A 20,703-nucleotide genomic window follows, 5' to 3' on the forward strand; every position below is an offset into this window, starting at 1 on the left:
AATCAACAGAGTTGTTTTTCTTGATAATTTTGTTTTGCTCAATAAACAAAATGCTAAAAGATAAACCTGAGGCAGAAGGAAGGAAAAATGATCCCAAAGAGAAAAGCTGAGATGAAAGGAGGAATTTTGAGCAAATAAAATGAGGAAGATGTTGTTAAATCTAAACAAACATTGTATGAAACTATAATAACAGTGTGTAATTTGGGGATTAAAAAATATATAGGACCAATTTACTGGATAACTACAGCACACAAATCGGAAATCTACATGCTTGGAATTAGAGCATTCCAAGATCCCTATGTCATTTTGGAGGAAGATAAAGATTGTAACGACCTTCATACTTTGATAAGTCAGTTATTTGTGCTCAAATTTCTAAGAGAACCACCAAAAAAATATAAGCTGAGGATAGGAAACATCTAAACTACTAGAGGAATAAAAAGAGGTAAGAAAAAATAATCCAAAAGGAGGCGATGAAACAAAGAAAGTGAAGAAATACAAAACACACACAAAGCACAAAACAGGCTGGGCGGGGTGGCTCATGCCTATAATCCCAGCACCTTGGGAGGCTGAGGCAGGGCGACTGCTTGAGCTCAGAAATTCGAGACCAGTCTGGCCAACATAGCCAGATCCTGACCCTACTAAAAATGTTTTTAAAAGAGCCAGGCACAGTGACATGTACCCAAAGTCCCAGCTGCTTGAGAGACTAAGGTGAGAGAATTGTCAGCCGGGGATCAAAGCTGCAGTGAGCTATGATCATGCCCCTGAACTCTAGCCTGGACAACAGAATGAGGCTGTGCCTCAAAAAAAAAAAAGCCCAAAATAAAATGGTAGGAGTAGATGTAAATAAATCAGTAACCATAACAAATGTAAATGAACTAATGTAATACTTTGGAAAAATACAAAAATGATCAGATCTTCAAGGAAAGAAAATACAATTATAAAGTCTTTATGAGACCCATTTCTAAAACATAATGACGTAAAAAGGTTAAAATAACAAAATGGAATAATATATGAACAGGCAAATCCCAACCAAAATAAAGCTTTGTAGCTATATTAATAGTCAGATAAAACAGACTTGAAGGCAAAAAATCATTAGAGGCAAACACTTGACTACATAATGATATGCAGTTTCACCAGGAAGCTATAACAACTCTAAATTTATAAGTATCTAAAAGCATCAGCTCAAAAAATATAAAGCAAAAAATGGTAGAATTGTAAGCAAAAGACAAATCCACCGTGATAGCAAGAACATTTCATGTATCTAACTATTGATAAATAAAGCTGACAAAAGAATCAGTAGGAATAAAAAATAATTAATGAAAATGATCAACAAGCTTAATCTGTGTATATATATATACACAAATATATACAGAATATTAATCCTAATAACTAGAGAATACGTGCTCTTTTCCAGTATACATGTAACATACATAAAAATTGAGCAAAGCCTGGGCCAAAAAGCAAATATCAACAAATTTCAAAAGATGTTTTTAGATCATCCCTGCCCAACAGAAACATAAGCCACATGTGTACTTTTAAATATTCTGGTAGCCACGTTTTAAAAAGTGAAATTAATTTTGTATTTATTTAATTCACCATATCCAATATATTATCATTTCAACATGTAATCAATAAGAAAAACTATTAATGAGATTTTTACATTCTACTTTTTGTTCTTAGTCTTTGCAATTCATTGTATGTTTTACACCTAGAGTACATCTCAATTTGGACTAACCAAATTTAAAGTGCTCAAGAGACATGAGTAGCCAGTGGCTATCAGACTGGTAACTCAGGTGAAGACCAACTTCTCAGACCACAACATGATTCAGTTAGAAGGCAATAATGACAATATCAACACAAGATTATGTTTGGAAATTAAGAAATAACACTTTTAGCCAGGCGTGGTAGCTCATGCCTGTAATCCCAGCACTTTGGGAGGCCGAGGCGGGTGGATCACCTGAGGTCAGGAGTTTGAGACCAGCCTGGCCAACATGGTGAAACTCCATCTCTACTAAAAATACAAAAATCAGCCTGGCGTGGTGGCAAATACCTGTGGTCTCAGCTACTCGGGAGGCTGAGGCATGAGAATTACTTGAAACTGGAAGGTAGAGGTTGCAGTAAGTCAAGAAAGCGCCACTGCACTCCAGCCTGGGGGACAGAGCCAGGCTCTGTCTCCAAAAAAAAAAAAAAAAGAAATACACTTTTAAATAACACATAGGTCAAAGAAAAATTGTAGTTAAAAATGATAAAATAGGCCAGGTGAGGTGGCTCACACCTGTAATCCCAGCACTTTGGGAGGCCAAGGCGGGTGGATCACAAGGTCAAGAGATTGAGACCATCCTGGCCGACATGGTGAAACCCCGTCTCTACTAAAAAATACAAAGATTAGCTGGGTGTGGTGGCGCGTGCCTATAGTCCCAGCTACTGGGGAGGCTGAGGCAGGAGAATTGCTTGAACCCGGGAGGTAGAGGTTGCAGTGAGCCGAGATCATGCCAGTGCTGTCTAGCCTGGCACCTGGCGACAAAGTGAGACTCTGTCTAAAAAAAAAAAAAAAAAAAAAAAAAAAAGATAAAATATTGAGGTTGAATGATAATAAGACTATATGTATGTAAAGACTATGAATGCAGCAAAAGTGATAATTAAAAGGTTCCTCTATAGTTTTAAATGACTTTATTAGAAAAGAAAAACTGCAGAAAACTAAGGAGCTAAGTATAATTTTTAAGACTTTATAAAGAATAGAATAAACTGAAAGGAAGATCACATCGACACCAAACATACAATGGAGAGGGTGGACAAACCAAAGATCGGTTCTTGAAAAAACTGACAATTCTCTGACAAGACTGATTAAGGCAAAGAGAGAAGGTATAACCAGATAACATTTGGAACATATCATTACAAATGCACAGTCCTTAAAGATAAGAGGCCCTTGTGAAATTCTGTATGCCAACATACCGATAAATTTGAAAACTCAGATGAAACAAATAGACATCTAGAAAAGTAAGCTGGGCGCGGCGGCTCACCCCTGTAATCACAGCACTTTGGGAGGCTAAGGCAGGAGAATCACAAGGCCAAGATATCAAGACCATCCTGGCCAAGCCCCGTCTCTACTAAAAATACAAAAATTAGCTGGGCATGGTGGCATGCACCTGTAGTCCCAGTTACACAAGAGGCTGAGGCAGGAGAATCACTTGAACCCAGGAGACAGAGGTTGCAGTGAGCTGGGATCGTGCCACTGCACTCCAGCCCGGCAACAGAGCAAGACTCCATCTTAAAAAAGAAAAGAAAAGTACAACTTACTAAAATTGATTCAAGAGAAAAACAACACTGAATAAACCTATAGCTGTAAGATAAATTGAATCAACAGGGAAGAAAATATCTTCCCTAAAGAAAACATCAGTCCAGACTTTTTTTTAATCCAGCCATTCTATCAAAATGTGCAAAGAACAAATAATTCCAATCTTAAATACATTATGCCAGGAGAATAGAAAACAAAAAGATAATCCACAATTCATTCTATGAAGCTAGCAAAACCCTGATACCAAAATCTCACAAGGGTAGTATGAGAACAAATCATTTCAGGCCAGTTAATTCATCAATTGAACTATAAAAAACCCCAAACAAAATATGAAATTGAATTCACAAGATATAAAAAAAGATGTACCATTATCAAATTGGGTTTGTTCCAGCAACGCAAGAACTTAACATTTTTAAAAGCTTCACATTAAAAAAATAAAAATAAAAAAAACTCACAGCTCGGTGCGGTGGCTCGTGCCTGTAACCCCAGCACTTTGGGAGGCCAAGGCAGGCAGATTACCCAAAGTCAGGAGCTCAAGACCAGCCTGGCTTGCGCGGCGAAACCCCATCTCTACTAAAAATACAAAAATAATCCAGGCGTGGCGGTGGGCACCTGTAATCCCAGCTACTCGGGAGGCTGAGGCAGGAGAAGGGCTTGAACCTGAGAGGCGGAGGTTGCAGAGAGCTGAGATCAAGCCATTGCACCCAGCCTGGGTGATAGAGAGAGACTCTGTCTCAAAACAAACAAATAAAAAAAACAAACAAAAAAAAAACCCAATTCCTTAAATTAACATTAATAAATTCGAGGATAAAAATCATATTATCTTAGAAACAAAGAAAACAGATTTGAGTAAATGCACTGTGCACTCAGAATAATTAGCAAATGAGGAAGAGAAGGGCGTTTCCTTTACCTGACAAAGAGCATCTATACAAAAGCATAGCAAGTGTAGGCCAGGTGCAGTGGCTCACGCCTGTAATCCCAGCATTTTGGGAGGTCAAGGTGTGCAGATCACTTGATGTCAGGAGCTCGAGACCAGCCTGGCCAACATACTGAAACCCCAACTCTACTAAAAATGCAAAAAATCAGCCGGACATGGTGGCAGGCACCTGTAATCCCAGCTACTTGGGAGGCTGAGGCAGGAGAATCGCTTCTCACTGCAATTTCCAGGAGGTGGAAATTGCAGTGAGCCGAGATCGAGCCATTACACTCCAGCCTGGGTAACAAGAGTGAAACTCTGTCTCAAAACAAAACAAAACAAAATTGAAAACCTAGCAAGTTTCATACTTAAGGTGAAATGATAACGTCATTTCCTTTAAAATCCAGAACAAGTCGTGGGTTCCTTGCTATCACTACTTCTATGCAACATTAAACTAACAGTCTTAGCACAGTAAGGAAAGGGAAGGGAAGAGAAATGTAAAGAATTGGAAAGGAAATAACAACTGTCATTTGTCTACATATGATTGTCTACATAGAAACCAAAATCCAAATAGATAAATTCTATAGATTAATAAAAGCAAGATTTCTGGGTGCAAAATCAATAAACAAAACTCAATTATGGTTTTACATGGGAGACAGTGTAGAAATGCAAAACATATGCAAAGCACAAAACATATGCCCGACACTTTGGGAGGCCCAAGCAGGTGGATCACCTGAGGTCAGGAGTTCGAGACCAGCCTGGCCAATATGGTGAAACCCCATCTCTACTAAAAATACAAAAATTAGCCGGGCGTGGTGGTGGATGCCTGTAGTCCCAGCCACTCAGGATGCTGAGACTGGAGAATTGCTTGAACCCGGGAGGCAGATGTTGCAGGGAGCCAAGATCGCGCCATTGCACTCCAGCCTGGGTGATAGAGTGAGACTCCATATCTCTCTCTCAATCGCTCCATCTCTCTCTCTCTCTCTCTCTCTCTCTCTCTCTCTATATATATATATATATATATACACACACACACACACACATACATATACACATATACACACACACACATACACACACACACACACACACACAATAGCATCAGTAAACATAAAGGAGTACAAGGAGACATGTACCTCTGATGGAAAGAACATACCACCACCTATGAAGTAGTTCAGGCCAAAAGCTGAATCCAATTTTAATAAAACCTCTAGATTCAACCACCAGTTCACAGCTTCAAGTGAAGACAGAGGAACGTGTTTAACTCTAGTACAGAAGGCAAAAATGACAGGACAATCTAATTTCTTCAAAAAAAAAAAAGAGAAAAAGATTGCAAGAAAAAACAAGATATGGAGGGAGAACTTTTTTAAGTTTAAAAGACTTAAAAGAGACATCAACCAATCACAAAGCGTGGCCCTTGTTTGTATCCTGACTTTAAAAAGACAAGCTATACTAAGAAGTTGCTGGTCAGGTACAGTGGCTCACGCTTGTAATGCCAGCACTTTGAGAGGCCAAGGTAGGCAGAATGCTCGAGCTCAAGAGTTTGAGACCAGCCTGGGCAACATGGCAAAACCCCATCTTTACAAAAAATACAAAAAAATTAGCCACACGTGATGGCACATGCCTGTAGTCCCAGCTACTCGGGAGGCTGAGACAGGCGGATCGCTTGAGCCCAGGAGGTGAAGGTTGCAGTGAGCTGAGACCATGCCACTGCACTACAGCCTGGGAAACAGCAGGACTGACTCTCCAAAAAAATACATTGATTGATTAATTAATTTTTTTAAAAATGGTCATCTTTATGAAACTATTGCAAATTTGGATAGTAAATGAATATTTGATGATTTTCAGGCAAGATAACACATGACGGCTAGGGCTGGGTGTTAAGCACAAAAGGATTCATTCCAGGGGTCAGCAAACTTTTTTTCTGTAAAGAGCCAGAGAGAAAATATTCTAGGCTGAGTGCGGTGGCTCAAACCTGTAATCTTAGCACTTTGGGACACTAAGGTGGGTGGATCACCTGAGGTCAGGATATCAAGACCAGCCCGGCCAACATGGTGAAACCCTGTCTCTACTAAAAATACAAAAATCAGCCAGGCATCATGGTGGGCACCTGTAATCCCAGCTACTTGGGAGGATGAGGAGGAAAATCGCTTTAACCCAGGAGGCAGAGGCTGCAGTGAGTCGAGATTGCACCACTGCACTCCAGCCTGAGGGACAGAGCAAGAATCAGTCTCAAAAAAGAAAAAAGAAAAAAAAAAAAAAATTTTAGGACTGCCAAGTGACAGTTTCTCTTCTTGACCAAACTCTAGCCAGGCTCCTCTGAATCTCCTTCTCAGCTATGCCTCAACCTTTGTCTGTAAAGACTTGAAGAGACACTAACACAGTTTCTAAGAGATCATGGCACATCCCTAAGACGACTCTAGCCCTCTTAAAGTAGATGCCTAAGAAAACTCAAGGCTGCCTCCAAAATGTACTGTTTGTTCTAGCCAACACCTGAGGCTAAGACCTCTGCCTCCAATCTCTACCAGAGGATAGAATCCTAACTTGGTGAAATCCAACATGGTCAAACCCCACCTCTACTAAAGATACAAAAATTAGCCAGGTGTGGTAGCCATTCCTGTAAGCCCAGCTACTTGGGAGGCTGAGCTCATGCCATGGAGCTCATGCCACTGCACTCCAGCTTGGGCAACAGAGTGAGACCCTGTCTCAAAAAAAATAAGGTGCAAGATTTTTATGGAGAAAATATAAAGACATAAACATCAAAATAAATGAATATGCTATGTTCATGGATTGGAAGACTCAATATTGTAAAGATGGTAGTTCTCAGCTGGGTGCAGTGGTTCATGCCTGTAATCCCAACACTTTGGGAGGCCAAGGAAGGCAGATCACTTGAGCCCAGGAGTTCAAGATCACCCTGGGCAACATAGTGAGACCCCATCTCTTAAAAAAAAAGTTAGTTCTCCTCAAACTGATTTATAGGTTCAATATGTTTCCAATCAAGATCCCAACCTGTGTGTGTGTGTGTGTGTGTGTGTGTGTGTGTGTCTGGAAATTGACAATCTGATTGTAAGATATGAAAAAGCAGAAGAATGTAAGAGTGAAGATCCTCTCGAGAACAACAAAGTTGGAAGACTTGTCTCACCAACTATCAAGAATTTTTAATAAGACACAATATATGAGAACTTCATCACTACCTTGAGATAGGAAAGGAATTCTTTAAAAATACTTTTAAAACAAACTATAAATGAAATAATTGATAAACTTGGATATTTTAAAATTAAGAATTACATCAGCAATTTTACTTCTGGGTACATATGCAAAAAAGAATTTAAAGCAGGGATTGAAACAGATATTTGTACACCAATGTTCTTAGCAACATAATTCACAAATGCCAAATGGTGAAAACCATCCAAGTGTCCATTGATAGATGAATACAATGGTATGTTATTCATCCTCAAAAAGGAATGAAATTCCAGTACCCACTACAATGTGGTGTAACATTGAAAACTTTATGCTAAGTGAAATAAGTCAGTCACAAAAGGACAATTATTTAGTGATTTCACTTATGTGAAGTACTTAGAGTAGCCAAATTCATAGAGACAGAAAGTAGAATGGTGGGAATTGGGATTTGGGGAGGGAAATAGGGGGTTCTTGTTTAATAGGTACAGAGTTTCAGTTTGGGGTGAGGAAAACATTCTGGAGATGGATGTTGGTGATGATTGCACAACAGTGTGAGTGTACTTAATGCCACTGAACTGTACACTTAAAAGTTGTTAAAATGGTAAATTTTAAGTTATGTATATACTTTACCACAGTTTTGAAAAATTAAGAATTTCTGCTCAACATATACCACAAGGAAAGCAAAATTATGAGCCATACTCTAGGAGAATATATTTACAAAATACATGAGCAACAAAGGAGTACTAACTAGAATAGATAAAGAATTCTGGCCAGGTGCAGTCCCTCATGCTTGTAATCCCAACACTTTAAAAGACCAATATAGGAAGACTGCTTGAAGCCAGGAGTTCAAGGCCAATGTGGACAATATAGTTAGATCCCATCTCTATAAAAAATTTTTTTAGCCTGGCATAGTGGCTCACGCCTATTATCCTAGCACTTTGAGAGGGAGGCTGAGGCAGGAGGATCACTTGAAGTCAGGAATTCGAAACTAGCCTTGGCCAACATGGTAAAACCCTGTCTCTACTAAAAATACAAAAAAATGTAGCGGAACATGGTGGTGGGCACCTGTAATCCCAGCTACTCAGGAGGCTGAGGCAGGAGAATCACTTGAACCCGGGAGGCAGAGTTGCAGTGAGCTGAGATGGCGCCATTGCACTCCAGCCCGGGCAACAAGAGCGAAACTCTGTCTCAAAAACAAAAACAAAAACAAAAACAAAAACAAAAAAAGCCGGGCATGAAAGCTCATGCCTGTAATCCCAGCACTTTGGGAGGCCGAGGTGGGCAGATCATGAGTTCAAGAGATCAAGACCATTCTGGCCAAATATGGCAAAACCCCATCTCTATTAAAAATACAAAAATTAGCTGGGTGTGGTAGTGTGCCTGTAGTCCCAGCTACCTGGCAGGCTGAAGCAGGAGACTTGCTTGAACCAGGGAGACAGAGGTTGCAGTCAGTGTGAGCTGAGATCGTGCCACTGCACTCCAGCCTGGCAACAGAGCGAGCCTCCGTCTCAAAAAAAAAAAAAAAAAGTATTTTCTTAAATAAGCTGGGCATGGTGGCGCATGCCTGTACTCCCAGCTACTCAGGAGTTTGAGGTGAGAGGATTGTTGGGGCCCTGGAATTTAAGGCTGCAGTGAATTATGATCTTACCACTGCACTCCAGCCTGGGTGACAGAGCAAGACCCTATCTTTAACAAAAAAATAATTTTAAAAAGAACTTCTACAAATCAATGAGGAAAAGTTAAACAACCAAAAAACTTTTTTGGCAAAAGACTTACGAATAACCAAAATGCGTGAAAAGATGCTCCTTAGTAAGAGGGCAGTGAAAATTAAAACAACACTGAGACACCACAGCATACCACCATTTCAGCAAAAAATCCAAGTCTGATAGTATCACAGCTTGGCAAAGACGTGAAGTCGCCGGAACATTTATACACTGCTGATGGGGGTGTATACTGTCTCAACCACTTTAGAAAACATGTGTGCACCCTATAACCTAGCAATTCCACCCCAGAAAATATTCCCTGGAGATACTCTTGCCCATATATACCAAAAAACATACAAAACTAGGCATAGCAGCACCATATGTAGCAGGAAAAAAAAAAAAAAAACGAAATGTCCACGCGGAGTCAACAAATAAATTGCGGCATATTCATGCAATGGGGGTACCTGCTGCCAACACTAAGGAACTGTGTGATCTTGGGAAAGTTACTTAATCCCTCTGTGCCTCAGTTTTCTCATCAGTAACATGAGGATAATACCAGTATTTACTTCACTGTTGGGGCAAGGTTCATTATCATTATTCCAGACTCTCAGAACAGTGGCTGCAGCAGAACAAGTTCTCTCTGTAAATGTTGGTGTTGCTAACGTTCCTTGGTCCCTGCCCTGGAGAAAGGCCATGCTGACATTTGACCACCCTGCAGGCTCTCCATTTCCATCCAAGTAGTATTGTCCTCGCTGGTCTCTCCCACCTGGCTCCTGTCCCACCTGTAACGCCCACCTACCCTTCCACTCCTGCAACACTCCCAGCTGCCTCCCGCAATGCAGCCCTGCAAGGCACTGCCCTCTTCCTAGCAAGCCTCTCCTACTTTCTCAACTGCTGAACACCCACTTACCTTGCCCAGACCCAGCTCAGACATCCCCTTCCTCTCCCCTCCTCTCCCCTCTGGGCATCCTCCATCTACTGGGCTTCCATCTGTATTTCAGTGCTCTGGCTAGTTGCTTTCTGCTCCCCCTAGACTGTAAGATCCCTGGACGAGCCCCACTCTTTGTTCAACAAATTATAGCAAAGCCCCATAAGCACCCAAGTTATGCCAACACTCACTCACTATGTGCCCTGAGTGAGTCATTTAACCTCTCTGAATCCCAGTTTTCTTACTCAGTAAAATGGGGATATTAACACTGACTTTTTTTTTTTTTTTTTTTTTTTTTTTTTTTTTTTTTTGGAGACAGGGTCTCACTCTGTTGCCCAAGCTAGAGGACAACAATGCCAGCACAGACTTGACCTCCTGGAATCAGGTGATCCTTTCACCTCAGCCTCCCGGGTAGGTGGGACTACAGGCACACACCGCCAAGCCCAGCTAATTTTTGTATTTTTTATAGAGACACGGTTTTACCACATTGCCCAAGCTGGTCTCTTGGGCTCAAGCAATCCACCCGCCTTGGCCTCCCAAAGTGCTGGGATTACAGCTGTGAGCCACCCCGCCCAGCCAACATTGACCTTTAATGGTTAGTATGAGGATTACATGAGATGACATATGTGAAGCTCTGTCTATAGTAAGCACACTAATGAAACCAGCTCCTCTTAGGCTGTTCATCTGCTGGGAAGACACGCTCCTCCACGCATCTCCTGACACTCTGCAGCTGCAGACAGCTGACCTTGAACCAGGGATTCTGGGCCAGGCCAGAGGAGCTCTGTGCCTCCCTGGTTGCAACAGGTGGTCTGTGAGCAGCATAGGGTTCCTGGCAGAGCTGCCCTCCACACGCCCACTGCTATCCCATCCACAGCGCAGCTCCAAACCTCACTAGCCACTGTGGGGCCCAACACAGACAAGAGAATGGTATCCACTCCCCCTCCCATCTCTCCTCTAAGGTCTCTGTCCAGTCTCTGATATCAGAGTTCTAGGGCCCAGTTCATTATCCCCATTTCGCAGATGAGGCAACTCAGATTCAGAAGAGACATTTTTAAATATCTAAAGTCTTGCGGTCGGGCGCGGTGGCTCACACCTGTAATCCCAGCACTTTGGGAGGCTGAGACAGCAGATCACATGAGGTCAGGAGTTCGAGACCAGCCTGGCCAACACAGTGAAATCCTGTCTCTACTAAAAATACAAAAATAAGCCAGGCGTGGTGGCACGCACCTGTAGTCCCAGCTACTCGGGAGACTGAGGCAGGAGAATCGCTTCAAACTGGGAGGCAGAGGTTGCAGTGAGCCAAGATTGTGCCACTGCACTCTAGCCTAGGCAAAAAAGCGAGACTCCATCTTAAAAATATAATAATATGTGGCCAGGTGTGGTGGCTCACTCCTGCAATCCCAGCACTTTGAGAGTCTGAGGCAGGCGGATCACCTGAGGTCGGGAGTTCAAGACCAACCTGACACCAACATGGAGAAACCCTGTCTCCAAAATAATAATAATAATAATAATAAAGTCTTCCTGTTACTGAGCTTAAGAAAGGTGGGGGGGGGAGCTAAACTCATCTAAATGTCTAAAGACAGGTCTAAAGTCACCCTGCAGTAAGAAACAGAGCTTGATCTTGACCCTCTCTGCCGCCGCCACAAGCCAGGCTGTCTCCAGGGGAAGGTGCTAGGGCCCTAAGCCAGGCTCTGGACCAGCCGGGCACTGTGCCCCCCATTGCCCAGGCCCCACTCAGCCCTGTCCGCAATCACCCACCCATCCCTCTCACATCCCAGACTCAATTCTTCTCCCGCAGCTGGGACTGGTTGTCATGGCAACGAGTTGTTTGGAAAGCTGTGGGATGATGGGCTATGCCGCAGAGTCAAGGACAGAGCCGGAAGGAGCCAGCAGTCATGGGCTGCTTCAAGTCAAGCCAGGCAGGAAGCTGGCTCCACCACCACACTCCAACCAGCCCCCTCAAAGGCTGCAGACCCAGGAATCCCAATTCTGGGCATCTAGTCCAAATAAATCACGTGAAGAAGGGAAAAGCCAGATGCACAAGGATGGTCCACCCCTGCATTACTGACAGCAGGACGAATTTGTCTAGGTTGGTAACAGGTAACCTATCTGAGTATTTTTCTTGCACCAAGCACTCTGTTAAACGGCAAACAGGTGTCGTCTCATTTCATCCTCACCACCTCCCTAGGAGGCAAGTCCTCTTAATACCCACATTTTGCAGATGAGAGAATTACACTCGCCTCAGTTGTTCAGATAGCAGCAAAGTCAGGACTGAACGTCAGCCTATTGGCCTCCATGGCTCACGCTCCTAACTCCACTACAGTGGTTGAAAATGAGAAGAGGAAGTCCCAGCCCACCCTCTCATCCTGACAGCGCCTGTGGCTGTGACAAATACATCCACAGACAGTTATGATGCAGGGCTCGGGAAAAGATCAAATTCGGCAGGTGAACAAGGTGAACCAACCAAGAAAGATCTTCAAATACTATAGAACTTACAAAACGAAGCCAAGTCCTGGAACAAGAAGGCATAATAGGAGCCTATTTATAGATAAAAAGGCTTGATGCATAGTGGAAAAGAGCTCACTGGTTCTATTTTACTAATTGGCCATTTGGCCTTGAGTACTCATGTCACCTCTCAGAGCCTCAGTGTTCCGATCAGTAAAATGGGTATGTATCAATAGTGTCTACCTCACAGGTTTGTTACAAAGATTGAAGATAAAGTGCTTAGCACAATATCCAGCACGTGTTAAGCAAGCTAGATGCTGTTACGACTGTGCTGATAACACAGAACATGCACAGAGAAGGGCAGTGCAGTGAGCTCTCAAGATAGATCGCCTGGGGTTATACCCTTGCTCCCATTCACCAGTTGTGTCTGTTACCTCACCTCTGTGGACACCATGTGAAGATGAAATCAGAAACACTTAGCCACGTCATGCACATTCAATAAACGTGATGAAAATTCAACTGCGTGAGAAATATACACCAAAACCAGGTAGAGTCATCTTCCGCCTTTGGTGTGTAAATGTTAGCTATGATTATTAATGAACTGATGATTAGTTTAAGTAAAACAACAACGGAAAGGGAAATGGTGATACAGGGAACATGGCTGGGCACTGTCTCCCTAGCTGTGTGAGCCTGAAGAATACTGTTAACCCCTTGAGCCTCAGTTTCCCCGTCTGGTTATATGGAGTTAACACCTATCTTACAGGGTAACTGTGAGCAGTAAAGGAAAAACAATTTACCTTGTGCCTTGTGCTGTGCTAGGCACATAATTTTATACCATAATCTCATTTAATCCTCAAAACAATCCCATGAAGCTGGAATTAGTATCACTTTAAAAAAATTTTTTTTTATTTTTGTTTTCTTTAGTATCCATTCTTTTGAGACAAAGTTTCACTCTTGTTGCCCAGGCTGGAGTAGAATGATGTGCCCTCGGCTCACCGCAACCTCAGCCTTCGGGGTTCAAGCGAGCGGTTCTCCTGCCTCAGCCTCCCAAGTAGCTGGGATTACAGGCATGCGCCACCATGCCCAGCTAATTTTGTATTTTTAGTAGAGACAGGGCTTCTCCATGTTGGTTAGGCTGGTCTTGAACTCCCAACCTCAGGTGATCCGCCCGCCTCGGCCTCCCAAAGTTCTGGGATTACAGGTGTGAGCCACTGCAACTGGCCTAGTATCCACCCCCAGCCCCGCCCCCCCGCCTTTTTTTTTAACTAATGAGGAAACCTAGAGTGATTTTAAAAACGTCCCACGGTCACTCAGCTACAAAGTGGGCAGAGGCAAAATTCGAACCCAGGACTCACTGGCTCCAAAAGATAATGACCCCTCACAAGGATTCCACAAATGTATTTTATTTTCTCTTTCCTGGCTTGTGGGCCTCGTTTTACCCATTTAGTTAATAGGCATGTGAAAGAGAATGTTCATGAAGAGGCCATCTAGCTTAGCTCTATTAAATTATACTGTCAAGCACGACATTGAGAGACGTGGCCAGGCCCCCCTCGTATCCCAAACTCTCAGACTCAGCTCACCAGTCTGGGGCAGCCTCCTGGGCCGGGTTCCTCGGGTCTGTCCTGGTGGGCGTTGTCTAAGCTTCTGTCTGCACCCTGGTCTTGGGCACAGGGCACCGGACCCTTCTTCAGCTTCTTAGCATCCCTGGATCTTCTCTGCTCCGTGAATGGGCCTGAGCAGGCCTTGCTGGCTTCAGGGTCCAGGGAGCAGCTGGGGCCGCCCAAGGACTCCAGGGAGCCAACGCAGCCGTCAGCAGGGGCAGCGGGTCCTTGCTCCAGCCTTCCCCTGGATGCTGGCTGACCCTTGACCTGCGGCTCCTCCTGGTCCTGCACTGCAGCCCGGCCTTCATCGCCGCCAGCCCGCACGACATGCACAGCTTCTCGCTGCTCTGCAGAGGCCCTTGCTGACACCCCCAGGCACAGTGCCGCGCTCTGTGGAGGAGCCTGTGCAGCTGGACTGAGGGACTCCCCTCCACTGGGCGCTGGGAACCCGACAGCGCCATGGGGGCTGCCTGGCTGGGCCCCATCCCCTGCAGCAGGCAAATATCCAAACTTCTCGGTCCCTGAGGCACATCCTGCCCCACTTCCACCTGGCTCTGCAGGCCCAGACCCAGTGTCTCTGCAGGGGCCTCCCAAGGACGCCAGGTCAGCACCCTGGGGAGGGTCTCCCACAGACAAGGGCTTGTCTCCACCAGGGCTCCAGTCAAGCCACAGGAAGCTGCCGGCCCCTTCCCCACCCTCCAAATGGGCCTCCTGCTTCCTGCTTTTCTTTCTTACCCTCACAGAGGCTGGGCCTGGTGAGGATGTCGGGGGCCTTCCATGGGGCTCCTCTTTGCGGACTGTGGGGCTTCTTCTGTCACACCCTGGAGAACTCATCCCACCGTCTCTGGCCTCCCTGGACCTGGGGCAGCTCACCTCCTTCACCCCTGCAAGCCTCTCCCTGCAGACCAGAGCTCTCTCTGGAAGGCCAGCAGACCTGTGACAAAGTTTCCTGGGGCAACTGTCAGCTAAGATGTCACACAGATAAACCTGGAGCCTCTTGAAGGTCAGAGCTCTCCCCTGAGCTGGTACCGAGGGCGGCTGCATGTGGAGCCCAGGACCCGGCCTCGAGCCTTGGCTCTGTCCCATAGCGAGCAGCTCTGAGACCCCTGGGCAGACCCCAGCAGCACCCTCAGCCCAGGAGCTGGCAGCTTGATGGGCCTCCTTCCTGGGGATCTTCCTTCTGCTGCCAGCCCTGACTTGGGGCCCAGAGCTTGTTCCTGGCCCATTTGGTGCCAAGCCTGGAGTGGAGCTGGCTCCTTCCATGTTCTGTAAAAGCTCACAGTTGTGTTGGGGACTGAGCACAGGGTCTTCTGTGCTGGGAACCTCTGCATCACCCGCTTGGGACATGTCTGTCCACCTATCTGGGCTAAAGGCACAACACGGGCCCTGTGTGGAGACAGAAAGAGGAGACTTTGTCATGGAGAGTCGGACCTGTTAGCCCATTCAATGGGAAGTAGGAGGAGCCCCTCTCCCTGGCAGTGCTTCCAGACCCTTCCACTCCTGAGGCCTAGGCGTGAGCACTCCAGGGAGGGGAGCACCCAGCAGGAGCTGGTGCCCTGGGTGAGGGTGGAGAGGCCTGCCTCCAAACAGGGCTGAGCTACAAGCGGCCTCCAGGGCCTTCTTGTCTCTGAGAGTTCACTCACTGGCTTAAACGGGCTCTAGTAAGATACCATTTATTAATGGCTTATGTGCTTACTTCACTCCACGCTGGCAGCCACAGGCACCGACACTGAGATTCTGAGATGTTAAGACACTCATCCAAGGGCACACAGGAAGTACAAGGGCCAGGATTCTCTCTCAATTATCTTTTCTTTCTCAATTTTCTCTCTCAATTTTCTCTCTCTCTGCCTCCCGGGTTCAAGCAATTCTCCTGTATCAGCCTCCCGAGTAGCTGAGGCGTGCGCCACCAGGCCCAGATAATTTTTGTATTTTTAGTAGGGACAGGGTTTCGCCATGCTGGCCAGGATGGTCTCAATTTCTTGACCTCAAGATCTGGCCGCCTCGGCCTCCCAAAGGGCTGGGATTACAGGCGTGAGTCACCCTGCCCGGTCTCAATTTTCCTTCTCAATTAAATCCTCTCCCAGCTCCTAAACGCTCTGCAAGGAGCAGATACTAAACGCGGTTCGTGCCCATCACCCCTCCCGTCCCTCTCCCCTCGCTCGCGTTCTAAAAGGCGCCTCACCCAGGTTCCCAGGCCTTCCTGGGGCAGCCCCCCAGCATCCGGGAAACCGGGCCCCACCAGTCCCAGCGCTCTCACCTGGGCTTCCCCGGATTTTCCCTCCTGGGGTTCCACCCACCAGCTAAGATGGAGCTGGGATCACGTGGTGCGGGGGAGGGAGGCCCCTGGTGAGGGATGGGGATGGAGTTCCTGCGCACAGGGAGGCTCCCCGGGCGTGCTGGCGTTCCTGCCACGATAGAGGCCGCCCTCTTCCTCCCGAGGGCTTCCCGGAGGAGGTGCCAATCCTTCTGGCTCGCAGGCAGAGGTAGCTGGGTGCATGGGGCGGCGAAGGGCCTTGACTGACTGCCTGAGAGTTTAACTTGATCCTCCCGCAACAGTCCCTGAGCCAATAGGGGAATGTCAGAATTATCGAGATTTTTTGCGTAAGTTTTTTTTTAAACTTTTATTTCAGGTTCAGAGGTACATATACAGGTTTTTTATAGAGATAAACTTGTGTCATAGGGGTTGTTGTACAGATTATTTCGTCACCCAGTTACTAAGCCTAGTACCCAATATTTATTTTTTCTCATCCTCTCCCTCCTCCCACCCTCCACCCTCAAGTAGGCTCCGGTGTCTGTTGCTCCCCACTTTCTGTCCGGGTGTTCTCATCGTTTAGCTCCCACTTATAAGCAAGAACATGCGATATTTGGTTTTTCTGTTCCTGCATTAATTTGCTAGGGATATGGCCTACAGCTCCATCCGTGTTCCTGCAAAGCACATGATCCCGTTCTTTTGGACGGCTGCATAGTATTCCACAGTATTCCATTTTTTGCCAGTGGGTATTTAGGTTGATTCCATGTCTTTGCTATTGTGAATAGTGCTTGCCTAATTAAAAAAAAAAAACTCAACTATAATTAATGTAGATGGAAATGCAAATTCAAGCCCAATAGAAGGTTAGAAATAAAAAGGTTTTTGTTTTTTTTTTTTTAAATGGGGTTTCACTATATTGGTCAGGCTGGTCTCAAACTCCTTACCTCAGGTGATCCACCCACCTCAGCCTCCCAGAGTGCTGGGATTACAGGCGTGAGCCACTGCGCCCGGCCAGAAATAAAAAGTTTAAAGCTTTCTCTCATTTCCCAATCCCCCAACTCCTGGAAACAACTGTGTTTTGTTTTTGTTTTTTACCGTGTTTGTTGTTGTTTCAGTTTTTTCAATTTCCTAACTCTGAATAATACACTTATACTTCTATTACTCGATTTACTAATTTTAACTGTACCTGTTGATTTCCTGCTGTGGTGATTTTAAGCACCACCCTTTCCCCCTTTCTCCTCCCAGTTTTTCTTTTTTATATTTATATTTTAAGTTTTTCTATTAGTTTCTATTATCGCTTTGAATAATATTCTTAAATGTCTGTTTCTTCTGTATTTTGTATCTCTTGACTCTACTCCGTGTGAAATGGATGATTTCCCTTAATATCCGCTCCCTGTGTCTGCTTTCATCCATGAACTAAGCTTTTATTTTTTTTATTTTTGAGACAGAATCTCGCTCTGTCACCAGGCTGGAGTTCAGTGACACAATCTCAGCTCACTGCAACCTCCGCCTCCCAGGTTCAAGCAATTCTCCTGCCTCAGTCTCCCGAGTAGCTGGGAGTACAGGTGCCCGGCTGGTTTTTGTATTTTTGGTAGAGACGGGGTTTCACCATATTGGCCAGGCTAGTCTCTATCTCCTGACCTCGTGATCCACACCCCTCAGCCTCCCAAAGGGCTGGGATTACAGGTGTGAGCCACCGCCCCTGGCCTGATTTTACTTTTGTATCATTGAGGTTTATAGCATTTACATTCTATCCGGTAAAGGTAATTCAGTTTACCATAGTTTACCTGTAGATTGATTCTTAACACTGAAAACCAAATGACATCTATGGCGTTATGATTATGTAAATACTTTTACTGCAGAAACAGGGGTGTTTGGCTTTTTCTGAGATAGCATCTGGCTCTGTCACCCAGGCTGGGTTGCAGTAGCATAATCAGAGCTCACTCCTGAGCTCAACTACCTGAGCTCCAGAGATGCTCCTGTCTCAGCCTCCTGAGTAGCTGGTACTACAGGCATGTACCACCAGGCCCAGCTAATTTTTAAAAAAATTATTTTTGGTGGAGACTAAATCTCACTGTGTGGCCCAGACTGGTCTTGAACTCCTGGGCTCAAGCAATCCTCCCATCTTGGTCTGGGATGACAGGCGTGAGCCACTGTACTTGGCCAGAACCAGGAATTTGATAGGTCTGATTTCGAGGGAGATAGAATTCCCTGGCACTAAAGTTGTGCCAGGTGAGACTGTGAGAACCTTCCAGGTCAATGGAATACTAAACCACAGTTAGACTACACAAATTAGATCTCTATATCAACATGAATGTATCTCAATGACACAATGTGGAATTTTAAAAACAACATAATAATAAGGGAAACTGAGTCTGGAGTACACGGGAACTCCCTGTACTAATCTTCAGATTTTTCTGTAGACCTAAAACTGTTCTAAAAACAAGGTTTATTACAAAAAAAAAAAAAAAAAAATGTCCAGCTGGGCTCGGTGGCTCACACCTGTAATCCCAGCACTTTGGAAGGCCAAGGCGGGCGAATCACGAGGTCAGGAGATCGAGACTGGTCAACATGGTGAAACCCCATCTCTACTAAAAATACAAAAATTAGCTGGACGTGGTGGCAAGCCTGTAATCCTGGATACTCGGGAGGCTGAGGCAGGACAATTGCTTGAACCATGGAGTCAGAGGTTGCAACAAGCCGAGAGGGCACCGTTGCACTCCAGCCTGGCTACAGAGTGAAACTCAGCCTCAAAACAAACAAACAAACAAACAACAACAGGTGAACAAGCTATTGGGTAATCCGTATTGAAAACTGTCATGATCTGGCAGTCAGAGTCACAGATGAGGGAAGGGTGGACATTGGATGTCACTAATAACCAAAATTACTAAGGAAATAGTTTTTGTAAATGAGAAGTCCTCCCACTAAGGAAAGTCTTGGTCATGATGGCAGAGAATTGACCAGGTTTCCTAAGACCAGTGAACTAAGCCATTCTGGTCCATTTGGATAACAGAAGTCTCCAATATTGGGCAGAGAAAGCGTGAGTGGAGTTGTTAGTACCACATGGTATAGAGATAAAGAATGGCCGGCCAGGTGAGGGGGCTCACGTCTATAATCCCAGCACTTTGGGAGGCCGAGGTGGGCAAATCACAAGGTTCAGGCGTTCAAGACCAACCTGGCCAATATGGTGAGACCCTGTCTCTACTAAAAATACAAAAATTAGCTGGGCGTGGTGGCGCGTGCCAGTAGTCTCAGCTACTCGGGAGGCTGAGGCAGGAGAATCGCTTGAGCCGAGATCTCACCACCACCACTGCACTCCAGCCTGCTTGAAGGAGTGAGACTCTGTCTCAAAAAAAAAAGCATGGCTAACACTTAGGTAGTGCTGTACTGAGCCAGGGTCTAGTCTAAATACTTTGCCTCTATTAATTTACCTATGTTAATCCTTACACCAAGTATATGAGGTCAGAACTGTTATTATCCTTATTTGACAGATGAGGAAATAGGCAGAGAGATTAAGTAATTTGTTCAAGGTTAGCGAGTACTGGTTTTGGAAGCCAGCCAGTCTCTGGTCAGTTTCTCTATCTCCTGGTATTCTACTTAGGTTTTCTTTGTTTGTTTGTTTGTTTGTTTGTTTGTTTGTTTGTTTTTTGAGACAGTCTCACTCCATCACCCAGTCTGGAGTGCAGTGGCACAATCTCAGCTCACTGCAACCTCCGCCTCCCAGGTCCAAGCAATTCTTCTACCTCGGCCTCCAGAGTAGCTGGGATTACAGGCATGTGCCACCACAGCCGGCTAATTTTTGTGTTTTAAGTAGAGACGAGGTTTCACCGTGTTGGCCAGATGGTTCTCAAACTCCTGACCTCAAGTGATCTGCCCATCTCGGCCTCTCAAAGTGCTGGGATTACAAGCATGAGCCACTGTGCCCAGCCTATCTCCTGGTATTCTAAAATGTCTCATTGTCGTAAAAAAATAAAGTAAGGTTTTGCCCAGGTTTGGGCTAACGCCATTTACCCCCATTACTAGCTGTTTGCTCCACTGATTCATGACAGCACCTCTGCGATATACCTGGTTCCCATGAACGAATGCAATTTATTTCTTGGCTTTTTTGTTTGTTTTTGAAATGGAGTTTCACTCTCATTGCCCAGGCTGGTGAGCAGTGGTGGGATCTTGGCTCACTGCAACCTTCACCTCATGGGTTCAAATGATTCCCCTGCCTCAACCTCTCAAGTAGCTGGGATTACAGGCGTCTGCCACCAAGCCCAGCTAATTTATTGTATTTTTAGTAGAGATGGGGTTTCACCATGTTGACCAGGCTGGTCTCAAACTCCTGACCTCAGGTGATCAGCCCAGCTTGGCCTCCCAAAGTGCTGAAATTACAGGCATGGGC

At 45.1% G+C, this 20,703-nt stretch overlaps 1 protein-coding gene across 1 annotated transcript in view; it reads right to left on the bottom strand.

Moving 5' to 3' along the window:
• The window catches only part of SPOCD1 (SPOC domain containing 1), a 29,433-nt gene extending 14,018 nt beyond the window's left edge, over positions 1-15,415 (bottom strand). The window contains 1 exon segment of the mRNA XM_003937579.3: positions 14,048-15,415. Coding sequence (XP_003937628.1) covers positions 14,048-15,415 — 1,368 coding nt within the window.
• Positions 15,416-20,703: the final 5,288 nt, after the last annotated feature.

Source organism: Saimiri boliviensis, chromosome 11 (genome assembly GCF_048565385.1).
Source record: "Saimiri boliviensis isolate mSaiBol1 chromosome 11, mSaiBol1.pri, whole genome shotgun sequence".
In the NCBI taxonomy this organism is placed as follows: Eukaryota; Metazoa; Chordata; class Mammalia; order Primates; family Cebidae; genus Saimiri; species Saimiri boliviensis.